Raw genomic sequence first — 16588 nt, 5'->3', positions numbered from 1 at the left:
CAGCGCAGCCCGCGCCCCGCATCGGCCCGACTCGGCCTGGGGGAGCCGCGCCCCCGCCCAACCGTCCTGGACGTGCCCTCGGGGCTCCTGCGCGGGCTCGGCGAGCTGGGGGGGTTCGGGAGGCGAGCCTGCGGGGTCCCCTGATGGGCCACCAGCGGTGGGTGTCCATCCTCCCCCCGCCACCCCATCGCCATCCCAGCCAGCCTAGTTTGCTTTAGTGGGGCTCCGACTCTGCAGACAGCCATCCATTCGTCCTGCTCCTTGGTCTGCGTCTCTCCACCACCCTGTGCTCATCTCCCTTCTCCCCTCCTGACCCCAGATCTTTCTTGGGTTGCAGTTGGGAGAAAACCCGCGTTTCTTAGCTTCAGAGCTAGTAGGTCACTTAAGGTTCATATTTTTCCTTTCAGCCTTGATGGCCCCGAGCAGTAAATGGAGATTTGTATTAGAAGATGGTTCTTTTCTGTTGGGGTCTTGTATGGGCTCAAATCAAAGCAGCTGCAGGAAAAGTTGCTTGAACTTTGAGGACCTTTTCAGGAATCGTGATGGGTGCAGCATAAAGCTGAAAAAGCCCTGTTGTGGAGATAATTCCAGCTTTTAGCTAATAATTTTAAAACAATAATAAAATTCCACACGTGTCAAGTTGTTGTTCGGGAAAGGAAACATGAGGATATCCTGGAGACTTGGGATTGTGCTGTTTCATGTAGACATGGACCCCGAAAAAGCAGTTGAACGACTGTTATGTAAGCATAGAAATAAACCATTTTCAGAAATTACGTGCCATGAAGTGGAGCCACTACTGACCAAAAAAAGAGGCCTCTTGTAGGTGGGTGAAGGGGTCTAGCCCATTGCTAGACCTCGGTTCAGAAGCAGCAATTTAAAAGACTGAGGTTGAGTTTCAGATCTTAGCACCGTTCCCATAACCAGCCCCTCCCTCACTACTCCATTTTGAAAATTAAAGACTACCTGATTCACATGTCGGTTTCAGCAGCACAACTGCCTAGGGCTCTGGTCCTCAACCAACTTTAGTTGCTGCCGTTAGATGTCCAGGACCACTAGCACTGAGATATTGGTGGGTCGGACCCAAACAGCAGGTGCGTTTCTAAACTCTCCAGGTTAAGTCCCGTGTGTAGCCAAGATTGAGAAGAACCAGTTGTTCAGGGGACGTTTAAACTGTTCAGCAAAAGCATGCAATCCTGAATTTTCTGAGGGTACTGCAGTGTTTTTATCCTTGCTAGCTTTTGCATTTATTTCTTTTAGATGTACCCCACTGCCTTCAATTCTGTTCCGAATAGTAGAGACCCTGTACAGAGTTTCCTAGCCTGTAAATCTTAATGGGAACAAATAGCTTGATCTTTCTCTCTTGGAGCTGCTGATGCGTTTGAACCACCAACCTTGAGATTAGCAGTCCAGTTGGCGCCAGTTGCAGGAAAGAACTTTTCTCAGTAGCATAAAGTATAGGAAAACTGGTGAGAAGTAATGGACTCTGAGGTCTTTTATCTGGTTAAGACTTGGAAGCCAGTTGTCCAGGGACCACCTGAAATTGTTTAGAAATTTTTGTACATTTCCCTAGTGAGTTTGTGAGTTTCATCAGATCTTTAAATGACCCTCCCCAAAGAATTAAGAATCACCACTTTCATTTAGTTAATTGCTGTTGTTGTTAAAGTGCAAGTGAGTCAGTTCAGACCCATAGCAACCATGTATGGGTTTCCAAGGAGCTGCTGGTGAGTTTGAACCGCTGACCTTGCAGTTCAGACTGACCTTGCGGTCCAGTGCTTATCCTGCAGCGCCACACCTGACCTCAACTTTAAATTTTGGAGAAGCAGATTATTGTATTTTCTGGCTTTTCATGGTGAGTAAGAACATTTGAACAGATTTTGAAAAGAAAACTATATCTGAGACGATTCAGATTCTGAAGTTAGGTGTCCCCTCTTGTAGTGATGAATTCAAGAAGGCATTTTCAGGTTGGCATGGCACAAGTCAAAATTATCTCCAATTCTGAATTAGGTATAGTTAGTGAGATTGTTGTGTACATTCATTAAGAAGATTAAGAGTTCAGTTTTCTGAACTGTGGGTCAGAGACCAAGGTAATTTTTAAAGAAATGCACAGATGTTTTACCTCTGGATTGCTTCTTGACAATCAGTTGTTGCGAGGGCCATCAAGTGGGTTCTGACTCATACTAACCCTGAATAGGGTTTCTGAGGAGCGGCCAGTGGGTTTGAACCTCCAGTTAATGGAAATCATTACTAGTAAGCCCTTTGGGAACAAGAGTAGAAAAATGAGTATTTTGTTGTTAAGTGCCATTGGATCAGTTCCAACTCATAGAGACTTTGTATGGGGAGTCCAAGGACTGGTGGGTTTGAACCACCAAAATTGTGATTCGCAGTCCAGTGCTTGTCCTACAGCGCCATGGCTGAGTATCGCTAGAGGAATAAAAGGAAGATTACCTTGCGTACCTTTCCTCTTACTTCCTTGTATCTATTCTGTTGATATCGCAGTTGTGCATTCACTATCCTTTAGCATAGGCCCTTGGTACCCCAACCCTCGCAGTGTGCAGTAAAACTTTACACAGCTAGAACCCATTTTTACACTCGAATGAAGAGGGTACAAAGTTGGAGTCCTGGTGTGGCGCTGTAGGATAAGCACTGGGGCTGCTACCTTCAAGGCCAACAGTTCAAATCCCCCGACTCCATGGACTTAACGACAACAACAAAGTTGGCTATTTTACTGTCTTTTTAAAATGTGACCTTGAATGCCCACTAACTGTAAGGTCAATTTTATTTTCCGTATCCAACATTTCAAACAGGATGTTTTAGAAGCTTCCATTTATTTACAAAATCTACACATTATTCATTTAAACATATATAGGAGCTCTGGTAGCATAGTGGTTACGAGTTTGGCTGCTAACCTCAAGGTCAGCAGTTCAAAACTACCAGCCATTCCATGGGAGAAAGATAGGCTTTCTGCTCCAATAAAGATTGACAGTCTGGGAAACCCTGTACACATTTGAAATCAGTTGGAACTGACTCCACGGCACATAAGCAGCACCAGCAGGCCGTGTTACTTGGAACAATTCATTCTGTTGCCTAGGCCATTTTAAATTTTGCTGTGTAATAACTAATTTAATGCTTTGCTCATGGATTTCCTTTTAACACAAGCTTTTATGGAAAGGTTTTGACCTTTACTATCCGGACAGCAGTCCTTTGAGGCAGGTAAGGCAGGGGGTGTTTCTGTTTATAACTGGGAACTGGTAGGCCTAGATTACATTCATAATCAGGCCAAGGCTGTATAAGCAGTTAGTGATTGAGATAGAAACGAAGGGCAGGCTCAACGAAAGGCTTTGCTTGCTGTGTATAACACTATGGTAGTTTTGGAAAGAACGCTTTTGGTAACTACATCTTTCTGCTGATTCACTGACCTTCCAAATATGGATGATTTTTTAAAATTAAAAATTAGTGTTGGATGGCATCCTCTTTTCCATTTTATTCCCAATTCCTCAGACTTCTCTGCAGTCCCCAAAAGTTATTCTCATTACTTTGGTCAAGAAGTTTGGAATTCCTACTGTTATCTGGCTTGGTGTGGCACTGGACTGCTAACCACAAGGTTGGTGGTTCAAACCCACTGGTCGCTATGAGTCAGAACCGACTTGACGGTGTTGTCAGTGGGAAGATGTGGTTCTCCCTGGTAAGACAGCTGCAGTCTAACGTGTATAAAAGGTGCTATGGAAAGGTTTTAATGTCTGCTCTCTGGACAGCAGTTCTGTGAGGCAGGCAAGGGCAGGGGGCATCTCTGCTTGTAATAGTGATAGGCAGCACCGTCTGTGCTAGGATGGAAGTGACTGTAAGTATTGAGTGCAGGGACGGAGAGCCGAGTGGGCTGTGCTGCGGTTACTCCTGCTGCCCAGGCACAACTGGCTGAAACGCTGACTGATCCTGCACTAACCTCAGGATCGGTTGTGGCTGAAACCATGGTGATCCATAGCGTTTGTTTTATTGGCAGATTTTCTGAAGTAGATCTCCAGGACTTAATTCCTAGTCTTTTGAAATTTCTGCTGATACAGCTTAACATCATTGCTCTTAAGTTCCGATTCATAGTAACTTGTATAGGGATTCTGAGGAGTGGCTGGTGTGTTTGAACTGCCAACCTTGTGGTTCAAACTGACCTTGAGGTTGAGTGCTTATTCTGTGGTGCCACCCCAGGAGCAGCATACAGATCTGCAATGGCAGACAGGTGGTAGCTGCACATGAGGTTAATTATGGAAATTGGGCTAGGCTCTCCAGCCCCCAAGGTGGGGATTCTCATGCTGACCCACCACTGCCCCAGACTCGGTATTGTTGTTAGGTGCCTTTGAGTCGGTTCCAAACCATAGCGACACTGTATAGTGTTTCTGAGGGGTGGCTAGTGGGTTTGACCTGCCAACCTTGCAGTTCAAACCGACTTTGCGAAACAGTGGCATCATCCTTAGGCGTCACAGTGGGAGCAGATGGAGGCATATTGTCAGTTCTCCACAAAAGTGCTGTCCAGTCGGTTCTGACTCATAGTGACACTGTATAGGGTTTTCGAGGAGCGGCTGGTGAGTTTGAACCACTGACCTTGTGGTTCTAACTGACCTTGAGGCCTAGTGCTTATTCTATGGCACCATGCCAGGACTGGGATGGTCTTATAGTGGTGTGAACTGATTTCTGAGAAAAACAAAAACAAAAACAGGTGGTGGTTGTAAGGATTCCCAGACTTACACATGAGCCACTTGTAAAATAATTCACGTGGATGGAAGCCTTATATCATACTCAAGGTTTTAGTTTGTTAGGCAAGTATATTAAAACTGTCATCTACTTTATGTTTTTATAAGCAAAAGGATGTTTTATGACCAAAACTCCAGGAAGAAAATAAACTCAGAAGAAATCCAATAGATTAAAACAAAAAATTGAATATAGGTTTAGGGTGAATTCCTGTAGTCTCCCTTCTTTTTATCATTTCGTCGCATGCTTGTGGAAAGAATATGGAATTGAGAGCCAAAAGAGGAAGGAAAAGGGAATTAGATGAGACCTTACTACAGACTTACATTGCTGCTTTTAATCCGCACACGAGCCCTGTGGGACAGGTTTGATCCTTCATTAAAGATGAGGAAAGAGGCTTAGTGGTTAAATACCTTGCCCAGCTCACTCAACTAGTAATTAGGGGAGCCTGAATTTTCATTTTAGAACCCCCCCCCCCTTCCTTTCTGAGCCTCATACTTTTTATTCTGCCTTTCTGATGTGCTGTTTATACTAGCTGTATGAGTCTAGACAAAATAATTCACCTCTGGGGCGTAGGTTTTCCATTGGTAAACCAAGTTTAACCAGATAATTACTAAAAGTTTTTCATTGACAGAGTGTAAATCTCCTTTGGTTAACGAGAAAGTATCATCTGGCCCAGCAGACAAACTGTAAAAGCTCATTTGGGGTAATAATAATTGCGTTTTTGTTGGGCTGAAACAAAACGTTAACTTTTTTGTTTTGTTTGCGTTTTTGTTTGGCTAAAACAAAAGGTTAGTCAGTCTTGAAGTCACACACAACTTTTGGAGCCAGATGGACAGATTTAAGGTGGAAGGGTGTCTGAGACAGACCCCCAACCAAACTCGCTTCCATTGAGTTGATTCTGACTCACAGTGACCCCATACGAGACTAGCACTGCTCTGTAGGTACATTTCAGAGGATTCCTAAGACTGAACGCTATGGGAGCAGATGACCTCAGGGTTCTCCCAAGGAGTGTTAGGTGGGTTAGAACTGCTGACATAGTGCTTAGCAGCCCAGTGCTTAACCTGCTGTGCCACGAATGTGCCTTATCTGAGACAGAAGCCAGTTTAAATTCTTTTAAACATGTTAATTGTTTGTTGATTCTGTGTTCCTCTTCTGTATAGATTCCTTGTTGACTTTGTCGAGTGGCAGTTTATAGGTTATTTTGTTGTTGTTGTTAAGTTCTATCCAGTTGGCTCTGACTCATAGTGACCCTGTATAGGGTCTGTTCAAAATCATACCAACCCTGTATAGGGTTTCTGAAGAGCAGCTGATAAGCTTGAACTGCCGACCTTGCAGTTCAAATGGCTTTGCAGTCTGGCACATTAACCCACAGCGCCACACCAGGACAGGACTGTTATATAGGGTAGCTATAAATCAACTTGACAGCCCACAACAGAATAGGATATAGTTTCCTAAGTAATCTATCGGAGTCCTGGTGCGGTGCTGTGGGTTAATGTGCCAGACTGCAAAGCCGTTTGAACTGCAAGGTTGGCAGTTCAAGCTCACCAGCCACTCCCTGGAAACCCTATATAGGGTTGCTATGGGTCAGAACCCACTCTATGGCACTTAACAACAACGACAACAGTAGAACTGTTCCCTTGACTTTCTTAAGCTCCAGTCTTTATGGGGTCCTGTGTGGCACTGTGGGCTAATGCATCAGACTGCACAGGTGTTTGAACTACATGGTCGGTGGTTCAAGCTCACCAGTCGCTCCTTGGAAACCCTATACAGGTTCGCTATGGGTTGGAACTGACTCACCGGCACTTAACAACAACAACAACAATCTTTATGGGGAGCTCTAGTGTGGTACTGTAGGGTAAGTACTGGACTGCTCTCCACAAAGTTAGCAGTTCAAACCCACCAGTTGCTCTTGGAAACCCTCTACAGCATTGCTATGAGACAGAACCGAGTGGACAGCACACAACAGTAGCGTCTACAATCCTCATGGGAGTAGGTCACCAGGCCTTTTCTCCCGATGGGTTCAAACCACCACCCTCTTGGTTAGCAACTACCTGGGCACCGTACAGTACTTGCCCAAGATTGTCTTATGACCCACGGGATCAGTTTTGTAGGTCTGAAACAGCATTTTTTTTTTTTTTAAAGGCAAAGTAAATACTGGAGTAAGTCCCAGGTTTGAGAGGGAAATATTTGTTCCACATGTCTGAGTACTGTGTGTGTGTATTACAAGGTATTTCAGACTGAAGGTCATGATGTAGAATGTTTGAAAATCACAGTTTTCGAGCAGCGTTTCTCATCCTCAGCACTAATGACATTTCTGGAGGAGTGTTTTGTATTGTGATGGGGCTATGCTGAGCTCCTGGGATATTTAGCCTTTACAGCTGCCAAATGAAACAATAGATCTGTGTTGGAAGAAGTACAGCCAGAGTGCTCTTTGGAGGCCAGGATGGCCAAACTTGGTCTCTCATACTTTGGACATGTTGTCAGGAGGGACCAGTTGCTGAAGAACGATATCATGTTTGATAAGGTGGGGGGTCAGAGAAAAAGAGGAAGACCCCCAGTGAGATGGATTGGCAAAGTGGCAGCATCAGATGACTCAAGTGTGGTAACAGTGAAGTTGGCCCAGGATTGGGCAGCGTTTCATTCGGTTGTGCATAGGGTCACTATGAGTCGGTACTGACTCGATGGCACCTAACAACGACTACATGCAATCCTGGTGTGGTGTTGTGGGTTGATGCTCCAGACTGTAAAGCCATTTGACCTGCAAGGTCAGCAGTTCAAGCTCACCAACAGCTCCTCGGAAACCCTATACAGAGTCTTTGTGGGTCAGATACGACTTGATGGCACTTGACAACAACAATTACAACAACAGCTACATACAGGAGTCCTGGTGTGGTGCTGTGGGTTAATGCACTGGACCGCAAAGTCAGTTTGAACTGCAAGATTGGTGGTTCAAGCTCACAAGCCGCTCCTTGGAAACCCTAGACAGGCTTGCTATGAGTCGGAACCGACTCCACGGCACTTAACAACAATAACTACATGCCAGTTGTCTCACTGGGAGTGGGCCAGAGTCAGTTTGCATCCCGTGTTCTTTGTGACAGGTTATGGCTGGCTCAATCTTGAAAGACTGTTTTATGATTGGAACTAAATGATAATTGTTATTAAATGCCATGGAGTTGGTTCCAACTCATGGGTCCCTCTATAGGATTTTTGAGAGTAAATCTTCAAGGGAGCAGAAAGCCTTATCTTCCTCCTGTGAAGCAGCTGGCAAGTTCCCAGTCCAGTGCTTACCATAAGGAGCCACCACGCTTCTTTTTTTTCTTTTTTTTTTTCTTAAATGTTTTATTGTGAATTATGTGATAGTTTACATGGGAGAACATTAGTTTTATGCCACCACTCTTCTTAACCGGTAGTAGTAACCTGTAGAAGGAGCAGGGTTGTGCGCATAATACAGACCCTCCTTTATAGTCTCTTAGCCGATGATTTGGAGGGCAGGCTACTTCATTTGTTTGAGCCTCCATTTTCACATCTGTTAAACAGGGACAATAATACTACTGGTTTTTATAGGTTTTGTTAGAAATAAGCAGTATTGTGGTAGTGTAGGGTAAGCCTGGATGAGGCACTTAACAACTACTTGGAGTCCTGATGTAGCGCTGTAGGATAAGCACTGACCCACTTTATCACCTGATTGGCAGTTTTAACCCACCAGTTGCTCCTTGGAAACCCTATACAGGGTCGCAATGACTGACTCAGTGGCACCTAACAACAACATCAGTCTTTTGAGAAAAGAAGAGTAGACAAGGAGACCCCCCACCCCCTTTAAATGTTTTTTTTTTTTTTTTAAGTTTTATTGTGAATTGAGTGATAGTTTACACTCATCGTTCCATGACAATGATTACAATCTCCTTTGTACATCATCAGTCAACAGTATTTGCTTCTGTTCCCTCTGGGGTTTTGTTTGTTTGGTTTGTTTTTTGCTGTGCACAAAAGCACTCAGGAATATATAATGATTTAAACCAACTAAAGGGCACATTCTGCAAGCCTGCCTCCTGCCCAGTAGCACACAGCGTTCTCTTCCCGTGAGTGTAGAGTGCTCAGCTGTTCTATTTCAAGGACCCCTTTTGATGAAGTGATTGAAGTGTCTGGCTGATAACCAGAAGATTGGCAGTTCAAACCCACTAGCTGTTTGGAGGATTTTTGCCTCCTTAAGGAGCTCTGATAGCATAGTGGTTACGAATCGGGCTGCTAACCTCAAGGTTGGCAGTTCGAAACTACCAGCTGTTCCGCAGGAGAAAAAGATGAGGCTCTCTGCTCCCATAAAGATTTGCAGTTTCGGAAACCCTGTGCAGGGTCACTATGAGTCAGTACCGACTCCAGGGTACTTAACAGCCACAAAAAGCTGTTTGCCTCCTGAAAGATTCACAGCTCAGCAAACCCGTTGGGGCAGTTCTACTGTGTTTTATAGGACCTTTATGAGTCAGAATCCACATGAAGGCACTGGTTGTTTTTTGTTTTCTCTTTTGGTGATTTTTCTTGTGACAGACTTTTTAAAAGTTAAATTCTGGGATCCTTCTAAATCTACTGACTTTAGGTGGTGTTGGTAAGTGCCATTGAGTCCATTCTGACTCACAGTGACCCTATGTAGAGTTTACTGTGAGCAGCCAGCCAGCCTTGTGGTTAGTGCTGCTGCTGCTGTGACCCTGCACAGGGTTTCTTTATAGGAGCAGAAAGCCTCATCTTTCTCCCACAGAACAGCTGGTAGTTTCGAACTGCTGACCTTGCGGTTTGCAGCCCAATTCGTAGTCCGCTGCTTATCCTACAGCACCACACCAGGAGTTTAGGTTTTAAAACATTTGTTCTTTTCAAATGGAAAACACACTGAGTTGGATAATATTTTTAAGGACTTTTGATAGTTTTATTTGGGGCTAAATTCAGAAAAAACACCAGAGAGACCTAAATAGGGCTTGTCTGTGTTACATATTGTCTTAGTTTGTAGGTCCTGCCATAACAAAAGTGCAAGTGGGCGGCTTTAAAGAAGAAAATGTAGTCTTGGCTGTGTTGCTTCCTTTGGTGAGCTTCTCTTGGAGTTTCTGGTTCACTCCGTGTTGTAGATCAGTTCTCGTTCTGGCGGCTGCCTCTCCCATGCATGTTTCTGTGCGTGTTTGGCTTTTTATGAGAATGCTCAGAAGTGGGTTAGGACCTGCCCTGCTCTGGTATGGCCACATTAACATAACAAAAGAAACCTAGTGCCAAAGGGTTAGAACTTCCACACATATTTTATTGTTGTTAAGTGCTGTCTAGTTGGTCAGACTTTTAGGGACCCTGTATAGGGTTTCCAAGGAGGGGTGGTGAGTTTGAACTGCCGACCTTGTGGTCCAGTGCATTATCCTGTAGCACTACACCAGGACCCCACACATATTTTAGAGGGGTACGTTGCACAGATATATAGTTTTTATATATATAGTCAGGTGCTGTCCAGTTGGTTCCGACTCATAGCAACTCTGTATAGCGTTTTTAAGGAGCAGCTGGTAGGTTGAACCCTCACTTTGTGGTTAGCAGTCTGCTGTTGAACTGAATCTTCAGAAGAACCCACTGAGGTTGTTATTCTCCGTCCTGTTTGACAGATGTACTGAGACATTGAGTGCTGGGGCACACTCTAAAGTCAGTGCTTACCCACGGTGGGTTGACTCTGTCCTGTAGAGATTTGTAGGTCGCCACGTTGGTTTTCAGGCTGTAGCAGGAAGCTGGTGTTTCACTTAGCCTGTTATTAAATCAGAAACAGTTTCTAATAGTCAATTTTCCAGTGTCTTGTAAGAGGCTGTTTTCTATAACTTACTGGAGAGCTCTGGTAGCTTAGTTACGAATCGGGCTGCTAATCTCACAGTCAGCAGTTCGAAACTACCAGCAGTTCCATGGGAGAAAGATGAGGCTTTCTGCTCCTGTAGAAGTTTACAGCCTGGGAAATCCTGTACAGGGTTGCTGAGTCGGAACCGATTCCCCGGCACATAACTAAACAGCAATAACTGAGAGCACAAGGAATGTGTAGTCCTCTGTAGGATAAGCACTGGACTGTAAACCACAAGGTTTACAGCGTTGGAAACCCAAATTCGAAATGACTTGACAGCACCTTGAGAGCATTATCGTGATTTTGTTGTTGTTGTTGTTGTTTTTTGTTATCTTTTGAGTTATTTAAAACTGTGTAGCTTTGTAAACTGACAAATGATAATGTCTATAGAGATGAGTTTCCTGGCCACTGATGAATTTTGTTGTGTTCTCCTGTGACTTGCAAATTATTTTTAATCTGAACATGCATTTAGCCAAATCTGCCCTGTTGTCTGCTGTCTTTATATGGCTCGGGCCATCTAATTTGATATCTGCTCCTAGCAAATTTAGTTGCAGGGCTGGGTTTTATTAATGTATGATCCACACTGCTACTCCAGAAGGTGGTTGTTGTTGAGTGCTGTCCAGTCAGTTCATACACAGGGAGCAACTGGTGGTCTTGAACTGCGGACTTTGTGGTTAGCAGTCAAGTGCTTAACCTACAGCGCCCCACATGTTGTTGTTGTGAAGTGCCGTCAAATCTGTTCCGACCCATAGCGACCCTGTATAGGGTTTCCGAGGAGCAGCTGGTGAGCTTGAACCACCAACCTTGCAGTTCACATAGCTTTGCAGCTGGTGCATTAACCCACGGCGCCACATCAGGACTCCCATTTACTGAATGTACTCTTAGTTAATTCTGTTCTGTGTAGTGAACTAGTTCTGCTTTATGGGTTTAAGTGTCATTTTCAAATGCTGTTGTCATCAGAGTATGTAATTCCTGCAGTAGTTGTTGAGTGGGTTCCAACTCCTAGTGACCCTGTATAGAGTTTCTGAGGAACAGCTGGTGGGTTTGAACTGCTGACCTTGTGGTCTAATGTATTATCCTACAGAACCACCCCAGAAAACATAGAGTATATTTAATACTCTCTGTTGGTCTAGTGGTTAGGATTCAGCAAACTATTTGAGTCCTGGTGTGGCACTCTAGGATAAGCACTGGACTGCTGACTAAAAGGTGGGTGGTTCAAACCTACCAGCCATTCCTCAGAAACCCTATACAGGGTCACTATGAGAAGAAATGATCTTGGTGGCACTTAACAACAACAACAATATATTTAGTACACATAATGGAGTGTTTGAATCTTATTTATTGGTCATGATTTTACTTTGAACTTCAATTTGAATTAAGTTTCTTGATAAATGTATGTGCTTCAAATACTAGAATATAATTTGCCATTAAGTATAAAATCTGAAAAGTAACGTCAGAAGTCACTTTCTTTTGTTGAAGAATAGAATTAAAGAAATGATTGTAATATGTTTCTTGATATTTCGTTGGTTTGTATCTTTCCTTTAAGTTCACTGTTTCAGTGCCTCTAGCCCAGAAAAGCTCTGGTGGTACTGGTATCATAAGCATTGGACTGCTAACGACAGGGTCAGCAGTTCGGACCCACCAGCCGCTCCACAGCTTCCTACTCTAGTAAAGATTACAGCCTCAGCAACCATATATGCAAGGTCGTTATGAGTTGGAGCGATCTATAACAGTATGGTGCAAGAAAGTACACACGGTCTTATATAAGTAGTATATGCTTGGTCCCAGTGTTCTTTTAAAAAAACAAGAATGACCACATGCTGTCAGATGGACTCTAACTGCTGGTGACTCTGTGTGTCAGAGTTGAACTATGCTCCCCAGGGTTTTCAGTGGCCGATTGAGTATTCATTAGGGCTCCAGGCCTCTCTGGGTGGCTTCAAAGTTCCAACCTTTTGATAAGCAGCCAAACACATTACCTCAAAAAAAAAAAAAAAAAAATTAATGGGTTTCCCTTAAATTATCTGATTACTGTGTTCTGAAACAGACTTAGCTTGATGTTAAAGTTTAAACACTTTATAAAAGAATAGTTTTGAATTTTTAAATGTTAAAAATAGTGTAATTTAAAGAACATTGTTCAAAAGGGGGAAAAGCATTTATCACATTATTCTTGTACAACTATTTTAATTTTATCTTTCTATTTAGTATACATATGTTGTGTTTGTCTGGTACTTTTTCAAGTCAGTTTTGACTTGTAGCAACCCCATGTGACAGAGTATAACTGCCCGTAGGGTTTTCTTGGCTGGCCTCCCCTTCCCTTCCCGTAGGAGCCCACTGGGTACGTTCTCTCAGCCAGCTGTTTAGTTACAGCCCAGCGCTTAACTGTTTGAGCTTCCACCACTAGGGTTCCTTTAGCATATGTTGTTGTTGTTAAGTGTTGTTGAGTTGATTCTGACTCATAGTGACCCTGTGTGGGGTTTCTAAGGAGCAGTTTTAGAGTTTGAACCTTTAGTATATGTGCACGGAGTAATGGAAATGTCGATTTCTAGGTGCCTTGGTTTCAGTAAAACCCCTCCATGATTTGTTATCTTTGCATTAATTCTTGATATCATCAAGCTCTTCAGAGTGCAGAGGAACAGGTTGCTGGGCCTAGTGTACATTTTATGATACTATGATACCTTGTGAATTTATGAATTTTTCTTATGTGTGCTTAGTTTAGCCAAGTGTCAGGGAAGTATTTTGCTATGTGCGAAAATAAGTAGATCTATTTCTTCTTGGTGCTTGTTTGCATGTATTTACTGTGCCCTTTGAATTTTCCACTCAGCTTTCTAAAACCAACTTTTCCAACAACAACGATTTCCGCGCTCTGCTCCAGTCTCTGTATGCTACTTTCAAGGAGTTCAAAATGCACGAGCAGATTGAAAATGAGTACATTATTGGTTTGCTCCAGCAACGCAGCCAGACCATTTATAATGTGCATTCTGACAACAAACTCTCGGAGATGCTGTGCCTCTTTGAAAAAGGACTGAAGAATGTTAAGGTGAGTTCCAAAAATGACAATTTCTGCCATCTGTCACTGACAAAACTTGTTTACATTTTATAGTAAATGGTGCAACCTCTTTGCTATTGTGAAATAGCATTTTATAATGAATTCTTCTCCCCAAGTCCTAGAGTTGACTTTAATAAGTTAGAATTTTTTAAAGTTTTTGTTGTGAATTGAGTGGAGGTTTACAGACAAGATCACCCTGTGGTTCTTATTTCCCCTCCACCTACCTGCCCATTTCTTCTCTACTTGGTTGTAGGTAAATGGTGCCCTTTTGATCTTGAAGGGTTGACTTTTCCTTGGTGAGCATGCCTGACTAGGATGGTCCCCACTGTGTACCTATTTGGAGTCCTGGTAGGATAAGCACTGGACCACAAGGTTGGTTTGAATCGCAAGGTCGGCGGTTCAAACTCACCAGGTACTCCTCAGAAACCTTGTGCTTCATAGTCCAGTGCGTACCCTGGGGTGCTACCACATTCCCCACGTGTTCCATTAGTCCATTGGAATAAATTAACATTGAAAAACTTATCAAAAATTTGTTACATTCTGAAAATATTTGCTAAAACTCTTAGAGGAAAGCTATATGTAAATGCAGTTATTGGTTATTGGTGACTAAAGGTAAAATTGTTACTTTGAATATTAGTTTTAAAATTGAATGCCAGCTATTTATTATATTATATATATATATGTTGTTGTTAAGTGCCGTCGAGTCGGTTCCGACTCATAGCGACCCTGTACAGGGTTTCCGAGGGTGTAAATCTTTGCGGGAGTAGAAAGCCTCATCTTTCTCCCGCAGTTAAACACCTCCAATTTTTACTGAAGGCGACTGCCTCATTTTTCTCCCTTGGAGTCATGTGTGTGTTTAAACGGCTGACCGTAACTTTATAATCACCACTTGAGCACTTTATACCTTGCACCACAAGGGCCCCTTGCTATGGCTGTAATAAACCACATTTCCCATTTTGCTTGTACCCTGTGTGTGTCAAATTCGGTGTTTCTCTTTAGAAACTTGTAGCTTTGACAAGGACTTAACTACAGCCATGCACAGGTGGTTCTCTGAGCAGCCTGCTAATTTGCATTCAGGAAGGGGACACGCTCCTGCTGACCACTCCTGTTGTTTGATTACCACTCTGTCCACAGTGGGTTTTTGTCGGCACTTGGGAACTTCCTGGCCCAGATGATTGAGAATAAGCGGAAAAAAGAAAACTCGCGAGATTTTGATGTCAGTGGTCCTATAAGATATGCCATTTACGGGTAAGTGTCACTACGGCTGCTTTACCTGGGAGGAACACTAAGTGCTAACAACAACCAATTTTTTGGAATAACAGTTTGGAAAAATAATTTTTAAATTACTTTTTATTTTAAATTTTAATGATCAACAGCACTGACCTAATAGTAATCATGGGGAAAGTCAGAATGGTATATTAGAGTTAATCTGCACCGATTCACTCATCTTAAGAGTTGAACGTGGATTTTTTTTTTGTATTGGGTGGGAAGTGACGGTCCTAATTGGGCTAGGAGCAAGGACAGATAGCTCACTGGAGTGTAAAATCAGACTTCATAACTCAAAGACCCTGAAACTGATTTGGCTCATGGAAGAAAATAAACAAAACTCAGACCCCAAAAGTGATGAGCTAGTTTGTATTGTTATTTTCATAGTGCATATATCCAGAACAGAAATACAAAGGTATCCTGAAAAGCATCCAACTTCTAAACCACTTCCTGAAGCATTCCTGATTAACACCCAGTATGAGCTACCTGTCTAACAATGTGTTGTAGATGTTGAAGTCTTCTCTGCAGCTAATGAATTTTTTAATCAAAGTTTGGGGAATTCAAAATACAGGAAACAGGAAGTAGAGAAGTCGTGGGAATGGAGTAGGCTAATGTTTGTGGGCTAGACAGACTCTCCCTGTTGCTGGAGGAAATGACAGAAGAAGCATGCTGACTTTAGTTTTCATGGTTTTATTCTTAATATATGATGGGGCTTCAAAAAGTTCCCTCGTATTGTAAGCAATAAGTATCCATGATGAAAGGTAGAATGTGTATCAAATTCATACAAGTGACTTTCTAAAATCACACAAAACTTTTCCTATTCCCAAGATTCTTAAGGCCATTTAACTAACATCTTTTAGTAGAACCCAAAGCCGTGTGACCCTATAGGACACAGTAGAAGTGTCCCTCAGGGTTTCCAGGAGTAGAAAGTCTCATCGTCTATCCTCAAAGCTGCCGGTGCATTTGTGCTGCTAACCTTGGGCTCAGCAGCCCAGTTTAACCCATTACACCATCAGAGCTCTTCTTATGGTAGAGCAGAACACCAAACAAACAAGAACCACTTGTTGAAAGCGTATTTCAAAGCCAGAAACAAAAGACGCCTGCGCCCCTGCCCTCTCCTTATTGCCAAGTTATCGGGCACTGTGGACCTACTGTCTCAGTAGACATGGGGCTCAGTTGCCTCCCAAGGACAGCCGCTGTGGAATAAACAGTAGTAATGCACACCAGCCTGTGTGCACACCCTGGAGAGTTTGATGAGAAGCGATGTGCTTGTTTATCACTGAGCACCTTCTACACTCCAGACCTTATTCCGGATACTGGAGATACAGTACTGAATGAGGTAGAGATGTGCCCCTGCCTTGTGGCATTTACCTTCTAGGAGGTGAATAAACAGATGAAATCACTACAAACAAACAGAAGCTGCCTCTGACTCATAGCAGCTCTGTAGGAGAGGGGGTTCTGTGGCTGGACCTTGTGGTTAGCAGCCCAGCACGTAACCCACGGTGCTACCCGGCTTCTTCAAGATCATGATATGAAGTGATAAATGCAATGAATAAAATCAGAGGGCCCTGGAGTAAGTGGCTGGAGATGGCTGCAAATGTTGGCTAGGGCAGTTGGGAAAGGCCTCCCTGAGAAAGGTATGAGAGCCAATAATGTTGACAAGAAGCAGACAGTAATGCTGGGGGTGGGGTTGGGGG

The 16588-nt window shown here is 43.3% G+C and overlaps 1 protein-coding gene across 3 annotated transcripts in view; it reads left to right on the top strand.

Annotated features, from left to right (window-relative positions):
- The window catches only part of FBXL5 (F-box and leucine-rich repeat protein 5), a 65061-nt gene that overhangs the window by 394 nt on the left and 48079 nt on the right, over positions 1-16588 (top strand). For 2 of the 3 annotated variants that reach the window (XM_006873811.1, XM_006873810.1), the window contains exon 2: positions 13401-13616. In XM_006873811.1, the coding sequence (XP_006873873.1) occupies positions 13401-13616 (216 nt within the window). The remainder of the gene's footprint in view (positions 1-13400; positions 13617-16588) is intronic. The other variant, XM_006873812.1, reaches the window with a different exon arrangement.

This window comes from Chrysochloris asiatica, unplaced genomic scaffold, assembly GCF_000296735.1.
Source record: "Chrysochloris asiatica unplaced genomic scaffold, ChrAsi1.0 scaffold00256, whole genome shotgun sequence".
In the NCBI taxonomy this organism is placed as follows: Eukaryota; Metazoa; Chordata; class Mammalia; order Afrosoricida; family Chrysochloridae; genus Chrysochloris; species Chrysochloris asiatica.
Note: the sequence above shows the minus strand (reverse complement) of the source record. Positions and strands in the feature narration are given on the sequence as shown.